At 40.8% G+C, this 17,120-nt stretch overlaps 1 protein-coding gene across 1 annotated transcript in view; it reads left to right on the top strand.

Moving 5' to 3' along the window:
• Positions 1-13,158, top strand: part of GREB1L (GREB1 like retinoic acid receptor coactivator) — a 204,166-nt gene extending 191,008 nt beyond the window's left edge. The window contains exons 24-31 of the mRNA XM_007935598.1: positions 669-830; positions 974-1,178; positions 4,277-4,442; positions 5,732-5,959; positions 7,419-7,560; positions 9,217-9,417; positions 11,781-11,919; positions 12,995-13,158. Of these exons, the coding sequence (XP_007933789.1) occupies positions 669-830; positions 974-1,178; positions 4,277-4,442; positions 5,732-5,959; positions 7,419-7,560; positions 9,217-9,417; positions 11,781-11,919; positions 12,995-13,158 (1,407 nt within the window). The remainder of the gene's footprint in view (positions 1-668; positions 831-973; positions 1,179-4,276; positions 4,443-5,731; positions 5,960-7,418; positions 7,561-9,216; positions 9,418-11,780; positions 11,920-12,994) is intronic.
• The last annotated feature ends 3,962 nt before the right edge of the window (positions 13,159-17,120 follow it).

Below are 17,120 nucleotides of genomic sequence, written 5' to 3'. Positions count from 1 at the left end.
AATTTTTTCTTCAATTCTTTCAGCTTGAGAAATGCTGAGCGTGTCCTTCCTTCCGAGGAGTGGCTGGTGGGTTTGAACCACCAGCCGTCTGGTTAGCAGGCAAGTGTCTTAGCCACTATGCTACCAGAGCTCCCATATTTGGCTTAGATGAGTCAAATGGTCTTTCCTTGAAGTCAGAGTTCTGGGCTAAATGACTGTTCAAACCTTTTCTGCTTCCACGCAGGCATTTTAATGTCACTCCTAATATTTTATTTAGAAAGATATTCAACTCATTTGATCTGATTCACATACAGTGAAAGTGTTTGACCTGTACAGTTGGTGACCTTTGGGAATGTTTATTCAGCAGGACATCCCATATGTATATTTGACCTCTGCATAAGCCCAAACAGTTGTGATTCTATGAACATCAGGAATGCCAAGTACAAGAAGTACTTCTCTCCCCACAGGGAGGTTCCGTAAGGCAGGATGGTTGGCTTACTTGTCAGTGGCAGCTACTAAAAGATGAAGCATTTGCCTTCCCAACCCTCTGGATGTTGCTCTCATAGCTGTAAGGTCTCATGGCATTTCTAAGTTCATGTTGGTTTGCCTCCTTATAACCTCAAGGAGTGGCCTGGAAGTTTGTGAAACCATGAGCTTATACTCCCTTCCTTTCTTCTTTGCAAATATAGATGTCTGACTCAACCCTTCATGCGTTCACATTCTCTTCCTCTATGCTGGGAGAAGAGGTTCAGCTCTACTTCATCATTCCCAAATCCAAAGAGAGTCATTTTGTCTTCAGCAAGCAGGGCAAACATCTGGAGAGCATGCGGCTGCCGCTGGTTTCAGACAAGGTGGGTGATGGTGTCCAGATACAGGACTGACAGGCATCAGGCCCTAAAACATAAAGCAGGTTTCTCCAGTATCTTCTATTGAAGGGTTTTAATTTCCCCTTTTAGTCTCTGGTTTTGTTTTCTGTTTGTTTTCCTTTCAGCAGAATTTGAATGCAGTCAAGAGCCCTATTTTCACTCCTTCCAGTGGTCGCCATGAACATGGACTCCTAAACCTATTCCACGCCATGGAGGGCACCAGCCACCTTCACCTTCTGGTGGTCAAAGAATATGAGATGCCACTGTACCGCAAGTACTGGCCCAATCACATCATGCTGGTGCTTCCTGGCATGTTCAATAATGCAGGCGTGGGTAAGGGGGCCCCCAGGGGTGGGGAGAAGGGCTAAGAAGATAAACTGAGCACCATTCCCCTAGCACAAAACTTTCAAAGGTCTCCCTGCCTCTGAAAATTGTCCTGCCATCTTGGCCAAGGTCTTTTGACTCCTCGTTGAATTTGAGTTTTATTTTTCATCTCATCTGCCATTTTTCAGTTTTTTAATTTCTGAGGACCATTAGCTAAAGGTACTGGTAGATCATTTGAGCACCCTGTGCAGGCTGCAAATGTTAGTGCCACTCTGGTAGCAGGAATGTGACAAGGAGAAGCTGGTCTGAGGGAGGAGAGCAGTCAGAGTTCAGTCCCATGGAGACTAATCTTAAAGGTCAGTTCCAGGGGCTGCTGTACTACCAGGAAATTGGAAGCATCATTACTGCCTTTATCAGTCATGTTAAATGTGCCTGTGGGAAGTCTTTCCTGCTTTCCCCATGGGGTTTCATGGCACTGGTCTGATTTCTCAAATGGGGCAAATGGTTGCTGAATATATGACAGAGCTGTGGGGAGGCAGTGGAGATGTCTAGAATTATTCAGGGCAGAATTTCAGAACATTACTGTTCTGGTCACTTTTTGGATGGAAGTTCTAAATAATTTTTCCCATCAGTGGGTTTCTAACTCAGTTGGAGATCTGAGGTGTTGAAGATCAAAAGCTGCTAATTTGCACTTGAGAGGGAATAACATCCAGCCTAGAGCTGAAGAGCAGATGCAGCCTGAGCAGATTCCTGAATCCATACTCTCCTCTCCACGTTTGCTTCTTCCCCACTTTCCTTTGGTCTCTCCCTCAGCCTATCTGCTCATCTCTTTCTCTTCCTTTGTTTCTTCCTATCTTATTGACCTTTCCACTCCTTTTCCTGTCCTTAAACTTTGAATAGCCTTAACATGGGGCTATTCACTTTATAAGTGAATTAAGACTTTGGTATATTTCTAGTCCTTTATCCCACCCCTCAAACCACCTATCAAACAACCTATCCCCAAACTAAAACTTTTTCTGTTTGGGAGCTCTGGTGGCATAGTGCCTAAGGCATTTGCTTGCTAACTAGAAGGCTGGTGGTTCAAACCCACCAGCCAGTCCTCAGAAGGAAGGTGGAACAATCTACTCTCGTAGTAATCCTGCCTCAGAAACCCAAGGAGGGGTCACTGTGAGTCAGGTCCGACTCGACGGCAGTGAGTTTGGTTTTTTGTGGATTGACCAGTTGCCATTGAGCCACCTCTGACTTGAGGTAGCCTAGTGTGTCAGAAGGCTGGCGGTTCAAACCCACCAGCCACTCCTCGGAAGGAAGGTTGGGCAATCCTACTTCCGTAGTGATACTGCCTCGGAAACCCAAGGAGGGGTCGCTATGAGTTGGGGCCGACTCGACGGCACATAACAACAACAAAAACAACAAGTGTGTGTCAGAGTAGGGTGGTCAACAGCTGATGTTTTAGAAGTACATCGCCAGACCTTTTGTCTGAGGCACCTTTTGGGATGAAGGGGGGAGGATTTCAACCTTTTTGATTAGCAGCTGAGTACATCAACTGTTTGCACCACCCAGGGACTCTTTTCCATATGAATAAACAAACTTAAAAAAAAAAATACCATTGAGTGGATTCCAACTCATAGTGACCCTTTGGGACACAGCAGAACTGCCCCTATAAAGCTCCCAAGGCTGTAAATCTTTACGGAAGCTGACTGCCCCATCTTCAAACCACCAACCTTTTGGTTAGCAGCCGAATGTTTTAACCACTGTGTCACTAGAGCGCCTTTCCATATGAATATGACCCTCAAATTACCCTCTACTGTGCCTTAGAACCAAAAAAAAATCCCAAAGTCATTGCCATCAAATTGATTCCAACTCATAGTGGCCCGACTGAACAGAGTAGAACTGTCCCATTGGGTTTCCAAGGCTGTAATCTTTACAGAAGCAGATAGCCACATCTTTCTCCTGCAGAGCAGCTGTAGGGTTTGAACTGCTAACCTTTTGGTTAGCAGCTGAGTGCTTTAACCACTGTGCCATCAGGAGTCCTTCTGTGCCTTTATGACTTTAAGAGAAAGTTTCCTCAGCCTAGATCTGACCAAATTGGTCTAGTTCTAGTTTTGCCATTGTTGCAATAACTTGGGAAGAGTAAAGCCAGGAACAAATGAAACAAAGGCAAACTGTAACACATGCTCCTGAGTCCCTGTGTTACCTTTGATTTACTGGGAGTTTTTTCCTGGTTTTTCTCTAGACTCAGTAGCTTTTTCTAGTCACTTCATTATCATCTCCATTTTGTTTCATTTTGAGGTGACTCGTTTATAAAATTTGGCTAATTCCTGATGACAGTCATCTTAATATTTGCTAACATTTACTCAGTACTTAACTGTGTGCTAGTCACTGTTCTGAGCACTTTATACCACCAGTCTGAGACAGGTGATTTTATTATGTTCTGTGAGATGTGGAAGCCAAAGCACAGGGATGTTAGTTACTTCCTCAGGCAGCCTGGTTCCAGCCTGTGGTTTTGTTATACCATACTGCTTCTTGCAAAAAGCAGATCTAGGTAAAGGAATCCAGTTTCTGTATCTTCTTCAGAGAAAACACTGATAGCAACTTCCCAAAGTCTAATGCAGGGGGGAAGCATCCATGGAGGTGGCATACTCACTCATCTCAGCCTTGTCTACTCATGATTTCAGGACATGGCAAGTGGCTGCCTCAAGGACTGAGAGAACTTCCTGTCATGGCTTTGAGCAACAAACCAGTGATGTGCTTTTCCTCTCTGTGATCCTTTGTCTTATGGGGGAAACTGGATTCTTGCAGTACTCCTGCAAGTGTAGTTCTTGAGTCCTCTGCATCATCAAAGACGTGTCTGGTTTCTGGCCTCTCACCAGACCTACTCAGTTGAATCTCTGGTGATTGGCTCCAGGAATCCACTTTTAAACAGACTTCTACAGTGATCTTTATGTACACTGAATTTTGAGAGCCACTGCTCTGAACATTAGGTTGATTACTCCTGCCAGTGTGACCTCCATGTGAATAGCTTGCCTATAGAGGAATGTGAGCTGTTGGGGTGGCGTGGGCCAAGCTTGAGTGGCTGGATGTGCAGCCATGGTTATGTTGCCTTCCAGGTGCTGCCAGGTTCCTCATTAAGGAACTGTCCTATCACAACCTAGAACTGGAGCGGAACCGCCTTGAGGAGCTGGGAGTTAAACGCCAGTGTGTCTGGCCTTTCATCGTCGTGATGGATGACTCCTGTGTTCTATGGAATATTCATAATGTTCAGGAACACACAAGGTAGTGGTTATTTCCAGTGCAGTTCTAGGGGAATGTGACCCAATGCTATAGATTCTCTTGGCTACACTTACACAAGAAAGTGACTTGATAGGTACAGCATTCAAGAGGGCAACGGTCTTCCATGGGACCACCCTCACTAGTGTGATTTTCTGGTGCCTTAGGAATTATTTAGACAGTATGCCTTTAGGAGCTCTGGTAGCATAGTGGCTAAGACACTTGCCTGCTAACCAGACGGCTGGCGGTTCAAACCCACCAGCCACTCCTCGGAAGGAAGGTTGGGCAATCCTACTTCCGTAGTGATACTGCCTCGGAAACCCAAGGAGGGGTCGCTATGAGTCGGGTTTGACTCGACGGCACATAACAACAACAACAACATGCCTTTATAATTCCCTGGACCATTTCTGCATTAGGGCTTTGGTTAGCTATAAAAATGTTTGCTGAGAGACATACTACCTTATTTGGAAAGAGCACTGGCATCTGAATCAAGAGACCTGGGTCCCAGCTCCTTGCCCTGCTGCTTATCTGAATGAAAAGGGAAAGTCAGTTCACATCTCTTTTTCAGTTCCATCACCTGTAAAATTTTAGTTGGGCCAGACTCAGTGGCTCTCGTCCTGGGGCAGTGTTGCTCTCCTAGGATACATATGGGGATGTCACAGTGCTAGGGTTTGGGGAGTTCCTGAGGACCAAGGTATGCTAAACATGGTACAGTCCTACGTAGTAATGGCCCCATTGGGAGCTGTTGCACATTGTGGGAAATTGCAGTCAATATCATGAGACAAAGTATGTGAGCTGCTGTATGGAAGATGAATTTGCTCTGTAAACTTTCACTCAAATCACAATAAAAATTAAAAAGAATGGCCCCATTGAAACACTGTGCCAGATGATCTCTAGGTCCCTAGTGTGATTTTGTGTCCTCATTTCCACTGTGGATTTGAAACCAGTGAGGTTTAAAATACTCTTACACCATAATTTCTAGAACCAGGATGTATACTTCTATGCTTCTGTCCTCTGGCTGCCTCTCCTTGGTAACTCCATGTTCATTATTCATTTTGAAACATGGGCTACGTTTTCTTGCTCTGTCTTAATTTGATAAGCCGCAGCCCCAAAAGGTACCTTCCTTAAGTTTGCAGTGACAGGCAGCAGTGAAAACTTAGTACAAAGAAATCAGCTACTTACATCTTTTATAGATATTAGGACTATACACTGAAAGCAGTAGTGTTGGCCCTTCATAAACAACTTTCTCTTCAGTAATATTGAGAGCTTATATAAACTAACTTTGTATTTCTCAGCCAGTCCGTGGAAGCAGGAGTTTCCAGTAAGAATGTGTCCTTGAAGAGTGTCTTGCAGCATATTGAAGCCACACCAAAAATCACCCACTACGCAATACTGGGCATACAGAAATGGAGCAGCAAGCTGAATTCTCAGAGCCTAAAGGCTCCTTTTTCTAGGTGCCACGTACATGATTTCTTTCTCCTCAACATAGACTTGACCCAGAATGTGCAATATGACTTCAACAGGTAAGTCATGTCTGATAAATGCAAGGAATCTGGCATCACCTGATTGTATTATGGGATTGGATTCAGTCCTCTTTGCCTTGACTGTATTGACTATGAAAAGCAAAATTGACAGCCTCTGTTTCTTTTTAAGAGAATTAGAGCCTATGTGAGAAGCTCTGGTAGCGTAGTACCTAAGGCACTTGGACTGCTAACCAGAAGGCTGGCGGTTCAAACCCACCAGCCACTCCTCGGAAGGAAGGTTGGGCAATCTACTTCCGTAGTGATAGCCTCGGAAACCCAAGGAGGGGTCGCTATGAGTCAGGTCTGACTCGACAGCACATAACAACAACAACAACAAGAGCCTATGTGAAGAGGTGCATTTTGTCTTTTCTAAATGTGAAACACAGCCTTGGCATCGTCTTCATCTTCCACTGTTTCTGCCCATTTTTAGTTTGTGTAATGTTGTCATTCTTAGGTCTCTGTCTCTTTGTTGCAAAGCTAAGAAACTGTTTATATGGACAAGGAAAAAAGGGGGCTCTCAAGCTACAAAATGTCCGACTCACCATTCAAACTGACCTAGGCCTTTAAGAATAGAAGTTACAAAGTACAATGCTTAGAAAATAGAACTTTAGCCATTTCATTATTCAAGAATTAAAACAGGTACAAAAACTACTGAAAACACAAAATCAATGCATGGCCACACAAGCATCTTATTCCACCCTCAGAACTCAGAGAATTCCATTTCCCCAAGTATAAGTAGATGCAGAGATTTGGATCCTATAGGGAAAAGCCAGAAAATGGAATAAAGCAGGCTAGTCTTGGCCTTGCCTCCTAAATAAATTATGTCCATGTTCCTGGAAAATTTAAGAGGGCCAAGGAAGAATGATAGGGACAGTCAAGTCCCTCTTAAACTAACCCCCAACCTATGGCTGTTAGAGTAGCTGCTGCTTTGACTTTTGTTTTAAATCTGGCAGGTGCTTTATCCTGTTGGTAGCATGGATTTTAAAACTGGGAGCACTTCCCTGTGTCCTGCAGGAGAATTTGGCATGTGCAGTCCTGTTTGAGTTCTGGAATGCCTAAAACATTGTGGAATTAAGAATATGTGTAATAAAAATCCTTGGAAGGAAGGGTGGGCAATCTACTTCTATAGTGATACCGCCTTGGAAACCCAAGGAGGGGTCGCTATGAGTCACATCCGACTCAACAGCAGTGTGTTGTATTTTGTTGTTGTAATAAAATTACCTGAATTCCTCCTTTAATAATAGATGTAATGCCCAAACTGGTGGTTCCTAGGTCAATATTAAGCCCAGCTCAATGAGGGCAAGGTGGAAGACAAGCTAGTGCTATGTTTAACTGGACTAATCACTTGCCTTTTGGACTGTCTTCTAACATCTGCCACACCATTCTCTGTGTATAATTATTATTATGGTTGAGCTGTGACAGGATGTCAAAGAAACCTGTTGTTGTGATTATCATTTAGGTATTTCTGTGAAGATGTTGACTTTAACTTAAGAACAAATAGTAGTGGCCTGCTCATCTGCCGTTTTAATAACTTCAGTCTCATGAAGAAACATGTCCAAGTTGGAGGACAAAGGGACTTCGTTATAAAACCAAAGATCATGGTAAGTTTTGCAAGGCTGGTTCTACTTTTGAAAATGAACACAGTGATTAATGATTAATATCTTCAGTATTAGGTGTTTTTGTTGCAGTAAATGCTTTTGACTTGACTGGGGTGAAGTAAGACAAAGGTGTCATATTCTTACTGTTAAATTTGTAATCTCATTTCTATCACTGGTTTCTTTAGAATTAAAGCTTAACTCTATCAAAGCTTTAGTTTCAACATGGTAAACCTTACATTTTTGTATTCTTTAAATGTACAGAACAGAAGTGTAAATCAAGATGCTTGTCTGAATCCTTTGCCAGATTAATAATGAGATCAGTGCCCATGACCATGAGTAGGGTTTGGCAGATGATGTTTCTTCATGCATATTTGTATCTGCTGTAAGAATGTCCAGGTGTATAGTAGAGCTGACAAGGGACAAAGTTGTAGTGGCTTCTTGGCCACAGCCAGCTACCCTGAAGGAGCAAGTAGTTGGACCTGTGGGCTCGGGACCATGGTCACAGGGGACATCAAGCTCAACTGGCGTAACATACTACACAGAAACATCGTTCTACATCCTCCTTTGGTGAATAGTGACAGGGGTCTTAAAAGCTTACAAGTGGCCATCTATATGCAACAATGGTCTCTCCTCGTCCAGAGCAAAGAAGAGTGAAGAAAAGCAAAGATGCATGGAACAATTAGTCCAAACGACTGGTACACCATGAGATCCTCAGCCTATATGACTGTGAGACCAGAACTAGGTGGTGCCTGGCTACTACTGTCAACCACTTGGAGAGAGATCAGTGCAGGAGATCCTGGATAGAGTGGGAGAATAATGTGGAACAAAACTCAAGATCATAAAAAAAAAAAAAAAAAAAAAAACAGGTTTGCTGGTCTGCTAGAGCCTGGTGAAACCCCTGAGACTATGGCCCCTTGTTTTCCTTCAGGTCTGGAACTGAACTCCTGTGGCTTCCAGCCAAACAACAGACAGGCATATGGGCTAAACATTTACATCAAGGAGATACTCTCCTTGGAAGGATGAGGTGTGGGGGAACTGAAGAGCAGTGTTTGCCCAGGGAGATAGCTGGGGTCTGGGACTGAGGGAAGGAGTACATGAGAGGGAAGGACACAGGAAGAGGTAACTAAGACGAAGTGGGAAGAACTGTTACATTGTGGAGAACTGCAGTCAATGACATGAGACAAAATGAGTATGAACTGCTATATGGAAAATGAATTTGCACTATAAACTTTCACCCAAATCATAATAAAAATTTAGGAAAAAAAATGCAGATCAAAATCTGTTAAAAGTAAATTCCATGTTCCATTTAAAGAATATCTAATCATTACAACTTATAGACCAGCCAGTGGAGTTTAGAAACTTCTTTGCCCTTGTCTTAGTTGTAATAAGATGGAATTTAACCCATACTTTCAGTAGCACAGTAAAAGGCTTCCTGTCAGACCTCACCATGTATTTGCTAAATGCAGTAACTTTCACAGAAGCCTACTTTCTCATTTTCTTCTGTGTATAACTTAAATTTAATATAAATTACATGTTGTTTTACTATGCTTAAGAAAAAAATCAATTCAGATCCCAAGAATGGTATTTGAACCTAGCATCTGACAGTTTGATAGTGACAGACACTAGGCTTTCCAATGGTAATCTCGGCTCTGATTTCAGGTGTCAGAGAGCTTAGCACCCATCTTGCCCCTTCAGTATGTCTGTGCTCCAGATAGTGAACACACTCTACTAGCAGCCCCTGCACAGTTTCTCCTGGAGAAGTTCCTTCAGCACGCCTCATACAAACTCTTTCCCAAAGCCATCCGTAACTTCAAGAGTCCTGTGTTGGCCATTGACTGCTACCTGAACGTTGGACCTGAGGTAAGGGGGTAGAAGGGACTAGTATTGAACTAGTTCCAATCCATTTCTTTCCTATTTTAGCTCCTATTTGAAAGCTTAAAGTGGAGACAGAAAGGAGCCTAGGACATACTAATCTATGTAATTTCTCATGCAAAATGTGGTGGTTAATAGTCCCTTTCATCGGACCTATTTCACATCTCAAAAAATGAGTCACTGAACATTTACAGCTTAGCTTAGACGTCCCCTTCTCTGAGAAGCCTACCTTAATGGTCTGTCAAAACATTTACTAGACTGTAAATGTGTGACAGTGTTTCTCCACAAGACCGAGTTCTTCAAGGGCATACAACATCTTATGTTTCAGGCACATAGTAAGAGCTCAGTGATGCTAAACAAACACATGGGCACCATTTGAGATCTGTAGCTAGCTGTCACTTCCCTCTTCTTTCTACTATTTCTCATTCTTTCTCCTGTGCTGCTTTTTCTTCACCAGTTTTTTTAAAAACAAACACACACTGCCGTTGTGTCAGATCTGACTCATAGCGACCCCTCCTTGGGTTTCCAAGGTGGTATCACTACGGAAGTAGTTTGCCCAGCCTTCTTTCCGAGGAGTGGCTGGTGGGTTTGAACCGCCTTCTGATTAGCAGTCACATGCCATAGGCACTACACTACCAGAGCTCCTTCACCAGTTTGCTTTTTTAAAAAAATTGCCAGTTGTATTTGCAGACTTCTGACTGCTGATGGCTGTTAAGACTTAAGGGTTTTTGCCACCAAGCTTTCCCTTAAGACTATGAGTTTTGTTTTTAATTCTTTTCATTAAAGTAATATACTTTCCTTATAAACAATTTCCAAAATTAAAATAAAATCACTTGTAACATGAACATAACATTTTGGTGTACTGTTATTTCCTTCCAGGCTTTTCTCTTTGTTATATATTGACCAACACATACACACTTTTTTAATAATAAAATCCAACCATATTCAATTCTAGAAACTTTTTAAAATATAACGCTGTAAGCATTTTATATTCTCGTTTTTATGATGTTTCAATAATCTACACTATAGGCTAGACCACAAATTGTAATTTTAGAGGTAGAAAGAACCTTAAAAAACAGTTGTCTGTAGAGTGGGAGAAAAACGTGGAATAAAACTCAAAATCATAAAAAAGACCAGGCTCACCAGTCTGATAGAGACTGGTGAAACCAAGACAATGACCCCTAGTCACCCTTCAGGCCTGGAACTGAACTCACTCCCATGGCTTCCAGCTAAACAACAGACAGGCCTCCAAGGTGAACAATTATACCTTAGAATTATATCCTTAGAATAATTATATCCTTAGAATAATCAATCATGGAAGATCTGAAGGGCAGTATTTGTGCAGAGAGATAGTTCAGAGTGCAGGAATGCACAGGGATAAGGTAACCACAGGGAGGAAGTGGGAAGAGAGGATGTACATTATGGGGATTGCAATCAATGTCATGAAACCAAATGTGTATGAACTGCTGAATGGAAAATGAATTTGCTCTGTAAACTTTCACCTGAATCACACACACACACACACACACAAAGAAAAATCTGATGTAATAATACCTTTTATAATAACTATGTAAGTTACAAACATTTCTAACCCAGGTCTCTCAGTAGTCCTATCGCAGAGTCCAGGGCTTTTGATATCAGACCACATAATCTCAGTACCACCACTAATAGTAGCTAATAATTAAGCTTATAAGTGGTTTACATTAAATTATGTAATTCACAAAACAGCTCTATGAAACCAGTACTATTGTTATCTCTACTCCACAGGTGAGGACACTGAGGTAGTGAAACAAAGTAAATTGCTCACTGTCACTAAATGGAGGAACAAGTTTATGAGCAGAGTCTGGCCCATGCATCTAACCATTCTAGCATTCTAACTCTCAAGGTCTTCCAGCTATCTTACTCACTTCTCTGTAATTTGTGTGATCTCATGCACATAAGCCATTTAGAGTTAAAATTTAAAGTCGTGCATTTTTAAGCTTCTATCCAGTTAAAAGTTTATCTATATGAAAAGCTGATTTGTCATCAGGCAATAAGATGGTCTAAGCACTTCATTTATCCTACAAGTGTGCCTTTTTAAGGAAGGTTTTTAAATACTCTTAGATGAAGGGGCTTATTTTGTTACTTAGTAATCCCTCATAAACACACTATAATAACTTGGCACACTAAATTAGGAGGTGCAATGCTTGAACAATCAACCAACCAGTGTAATACAACATTGAGGAAAATCACCTCCTTTACCTTACCCTGAAACAGAGACATACAAAGGAAGGTACAAGCTCATTCAGCTAAAATACAGATGTTAATGCTTGGTTTGAAATGAAAATGCTATTTCTGCTTGATGGTTTCAGGTGGCTGTATGCTATGTTAGCTCCAGACCTCACTCCAGCAATGTCAGCTGTGAAGGGGTGTTTTTCAGTGGACTCCTCTTGTACCTCTGTGACTCTTTCGTAGGTGCTGATCTTCTTAAGAAATTTAAGTTTCTAAAAGGTAAACTCAGCTTTAGTATGTAGCTTGTGAATGCTCTTAGTTCCCACTGGCTAAAATATGGAGGTGAACAAAAGAGTACTTTAACACTAACTTTCGACATTAAATTGAGCATATTTCTTTTAAACCAGGGCCACTTATTTAACTGAAAAAAACACTCAAGACACTGTTATCCTAAGACTGTAAATGTGGATGAACAGCCAGATTTAGTACCATATTAAACAGGCTTCTGTCACTACTAACTTTAGATTTAATGATATAATGCAAAAAGGAATGCTTCATATATTCTAGTTAGAATGAAAATGAGGTTAATAAGTCTAGTTAACATGTATGTAACTTATATTCTAAAGTAACTGAATATATCAACATACTGCCTGAGTCAGAAATCACCTACAACTCATCTGTACAACTGACATAAACCTTTAGTTCTGATTATGGTACAAATGTTGGAATTGCTTTAATAGGTATGCACAATTAGATATGCCTAAGAACGGCAGATTAAGCATCATAAATACAAGATGACCTTTAAGGTCAGTGAAAAAAAAAAAAAACTGAGGTTCAGAGTATTGTGTAACATCATATTACCATTTTGATGAGGAGAGAGAAAACTGCATTTACTTTTCTATGTATGAAGCATCTCTGGAGCAGTAGTGGTTCCCAACCAGGAGGCAGTTTTCCCCCTTAGGACATTTGGCAGTTGTCTGGACAGTTCTGGTTGACAAGACTGGGGTGGGGTACTACTGATACCTAGCAAGTAGAAGCCAGGGATGTTGCTGAACATCCTACAAGGCACAGCACAGCCTCCACCACAGAGAGTTACCCCGTCTCCTAGTGCCAAGGTCAAGAAACCCTGCACTGGAGGGACAAATGAGAAAAGGGGCTGTGGCTGGGAGGTTTTTCTTTTTAAACATTTACAGTTATAGTACTGTTTACTCTAAATAAGAAAATTAACAATTTTGATAGATCATTTACCTATATGTTGGTTCTCAGATTTGTCAGTTTACATGATATAATCAGAGAGGTGGTGAGGTTCTTTTTAACTTCATTCTCAACTTATGTTTCTGACTTTTTTCTGAAGGTGCTACCCTGTGTGTCATTTGCCAAGACAGAAGCTCCTTACGCCAAACAATTGTCCGCTTGGAGTTAGAAGATGAATGGCAGTTCCGCCTCCGGGATGAGTTTCAAACAGCGAACAGCAGTGACGACAAGCCCCTCTACTTTCTTACTGGCCGACATGTATAAGCCTTTTTTTGAAGAGAACAAAAATAGCAAAGGGATGCCTGGGTGGGGTGGGGCAGAAACAATTATTTGGGATTTTTTTTCTTTAAAGTACAATCACTGTGGAGCAAAGTGCAACATATTTGTCTGTTCTCCAAAGAAACCCCCAATCTGACCCACATCTTCGGGGTATCACTGTCCTTCAGTTCCAATTATAGGACCCTGAATTCAGGTAAACTCCACCCTAGGCAGCTGTGCAATTATTTAGGACATAGTCTGCCAGTGGGCTTCTGAGGAGGTATACTTTGGAGAATGGAGATGGCATTTGCATTGTTTTTTCTACTATACTATTAGGGGGAATACTGACTTTCAGTGTTAGCTAGCCTGAATGTGTTACATGGATACTCACACCGCTGGTGTGGAATTAATCGAAGATTAACGTTTGAGGCTTGAATCCTCAGTTTCTCTTCAGATCTGTACTTTGGTACAGTATTACTCAGGGGTCTGAAATGATAGAATGTACAATATATTTGTATTTAAAAAAAAAAGTAGCTTTGTCTTCTCTGTGCAGTGTTAGTTTAAGATTTATAATCTTCTATGTATTGAAACTTTGGGCAAAATTTCCACAGGAGTTAAAAAAGTTTACTATTTAAACTGAACAAACAGATCAGTAATTACAGAGCAGTCATTATGTGTATTTATATACAGCTTCTCCTAACAAAAATCTTTGCTTTTCCCATTCTCTTAAAATGTTTCCATCTTCAGCATACCATGTCTATGAGAATATGGAACAGATTTTGATAAGTTGGGCCAACTAAGAGCTATCTGCATTTAGCCCACACCCACCCTGTTTGGTGGGAATTAAGTACAGGCAGTCTTCAGATTACAAACAAGTTCCAATCTTAAATCTGTCTTTAAGTCAAATTTGTCCATTAAGTTGGAACACTTAGGTACAGCTCATTCTAATGTCAGTCAAGTGGTTTGTCTTAGTGTACCTTTTCTATGCATAAAATATGTTAGAAAAAAACACTTCCAGATACACTAAAACATCTTTAACACAATAATGCAGTAATAATAATAATGTTTTGATGTGCATCACAAAGTAGCATCCATTTGTTAGTACAAATTGTATGTACTGTGAATTTTCAATGTAATAGGCTTTATGTGGGTTCGTTCATAATGAACTGCAGGTTATACATAAACCAGACATTCACAACTCGGGGACTGCTGTACTTGGCATTAGCAAATAAGTGTTAGGTTGAGGTTTTGCGGGGAGTGAACTACTCTTTCCTTTCAAGGACTCAGCAAAGCTTCCTTTAAAAGATACACTGAATATATTTTTATACTAAAAGCAACAAAGAAGTCACTGAAATGGGAACCAGGAAATAGTTATCCATTAAAAAGGAGGGCTTTTACTTAACCTACTAGTGATTCCTTGGTGATGAGTAAGAGTCCCTTATGTCTTTCTAACTCATTAAGATTACTGTTAGCTGCTGGGTCAGCCCCTGACTCACAGCAACCCCATGCACAATGGAACTCAACGCTGCCTGATCCTGCACCATCCCCATGACTGACTGCAGACAGGCCTGTTGTGCTCCACGGGGTTTTCAGTTGCTGATGATTGGAAGTAGATCACCAGGCCTTTCTTCCTAGTTCATCTTAGTCTGGAAGATCTGCTGAAACCTGTTCACCATCAAAGCAACACACAAGCCTCCGTCGACAAATGGACATAAGGTGCCCTGACTACAAATCCAACCCGGCTCTCCTGTGTGGAAGGCAAGAATTCTGCCACTGAGCCACCAGTGTTAACAGAGGGAGTATGTGTCCAGCGGAGTCCCTGAGTGCTGCAGAGCTAACACACTTGGCTGCTAACTGAAAAGAAGGCAGTCCAAGTTCACCCTAGAAGCATTTCAGAAGAAAGGTTTGCTGATCTACTTCCAAAAAAGCAGCCACTGAAACCCCCCATGGAGCACAGTTCCACTGTGATACACCTGGGGTTACCATAAATCAGAACCAACTCACTGGCAGCTGGATCTTGGATGTCCAGTGGCATCCCCAGGTGGTGCAAACAGTGAACGTGCTTAGCTGCTAAACATGAAAGGGTGAACATCTGAATCTACCCAGAGCAGCCTCAGACAGAAAGGCCCAGTGATCCCTCTGAAAAAGCAGCCCCTAAAACCCCATGGAGCACAGTTCCACTCTGACACACACACGGGGCTGACATGAGCTGGAGTCAGCAGCTGGTGATCTGCCCAACATCAACAGTGGGAAATGGACATTTCTACAGATTTCTCACTGTATGTTTAATCAACATTAGATTTTTTAAAATTTCTAGAACAAACTAAGTCTACTGGATGTTTACTCTTAAATTACTCCAGTTATCATCATTAAACAATCCTTTGGGGTTTTTCTTATCAGAAAACATGACCATTTTTACTTGAATTTATGTCTTGTTCATGATCTGAAACTGAGAAGGGCCTACTAAGCCTACGTTTACTTAGAACAAATAGTGTTAATTAACTGGCTTTATTATCTTGTGATAACAAGGAGTTTACAGCTAGTGAAAAGATGGAATATATCAGATTGAAAATGGCTTGCAGACCTCTTGGTTTTAATATAGCTAATCATGATGCTTTACATGTATTTTGAAATAAACAATTCCTTTTAACCCCAATCTTAATTGTCCTTCAAAGAGGACCTGCCTTATATATGCTTTAAAAATATTCCTTAAGTATAGTGAAATTTTTGGCAAAGAGGTACGTTTTGAATCAGGTTGGTTTAGATATGAATGTATTTCAGTTCCTGTTTTGTTGGAAGGGCCTAATGCGGACCTTATCAAGTAACCCACTGTTTGTGCAATATTCCAATACCTTTTACTATATAAGCAAACACTTGAAATAATTCTAAAATCCTTTTATCTGGGGCAGATGGCCTCTCAGGGTTTCTTCTGGCTTTATGATTTCATAGGCTAAAGAATATTTTTAAAGTAGTTACTTTAAATGCAGGTACACCACATTAGTTAGGGTTGCACTCTGAATATCCAGATATGATATGATCTCTTAAATACTATTTAATTGTGGAAGAGAAATGCCAGAATAAAGCCAAAATCAGACTATCACCCTATTGATGGAGAAACTCAAATTGACCTGCCTGTTGTTCTCACATTCTGTCTTACTAAGCCTTTCTTGGATCTTTTAAAATCACCTTATCTGTGTAAGTAAGTCTTTAGAAAATGTTACGTCATTCTCCTTTAAGGATAAAGTTGCACAAGTACAGGATACCGTGATTTGTTAATATATATCTTGGTGGGTTCAGCTTTAAGCCTTGCCATCCCTTAGAACATTGATGTGGTATGAATGTATTAAATAGGCCAGCATAATTATATACCTGTAAAATCTTGGCATATATGACAATTCACACAGGTTAATGCTGAATGTAAACTAAAAATTAGAATGAGAATTGTTGTATTCGCTTTTTGTGATTTTTAGAAAAGGGGGCACCTGTGTTACTTTATTACTGTAAAATTTTCTTAACCAAAATTTGGTGAATTTCACTAGTCAGTCTACCTCACATTTTGTTTATAATTTTAAATTGTCTTAGAAGTTGTGTCTACAGTATGCTATTGTCCTTTCATTTAATTTGGTGAATATATTAAAATTCCCTTCCACACACACACAAAAAGTTCATTTTCTTTAACTTTCTGGTATAATCATCAAAAACGGAATGAGCTCCCTGACCCTCTCCACATATCAAAGGCTGCATTACATTGAAATGTATTATCAACTCTAAGATTATCCTATTCTGGCATAACAGTATAAGAAAGTGCTAAGTATCTGCTGAATGAGTTTATACAAAGGAAATATGCACAAATAAAATATTTTGAAAATGCCCATTTTTAGATTTCCACATAATTATGGATGACAGATCCAAAAATTATTAAAGAGATGTTTAAAATAATAATACATCTCCCTTTTTTTTTTTTTTTT

Source organism: Orycteropus afer, unplaced genomic scaffold, assembly GCF_000298275.1.
Source record: "Orycteropus afer afer isolate SDZICR_OR568_19922 unplaced genomic scaffold, OryAfe1.0 scaffold00030, whole genome shotgun sequence".
Taxonomy (NCBI): Eukaryota; Metazoa; Chordata; class Mammalia; order Tubulidentata; family Orycteropodidae; genus Orycteropus; species Orycteropus afer.
The sequence above is the reverse complement of the archived record's forward strand: the minus strand, read 5'-3'. Positions and strand labels throughout refer to the sequence as shown.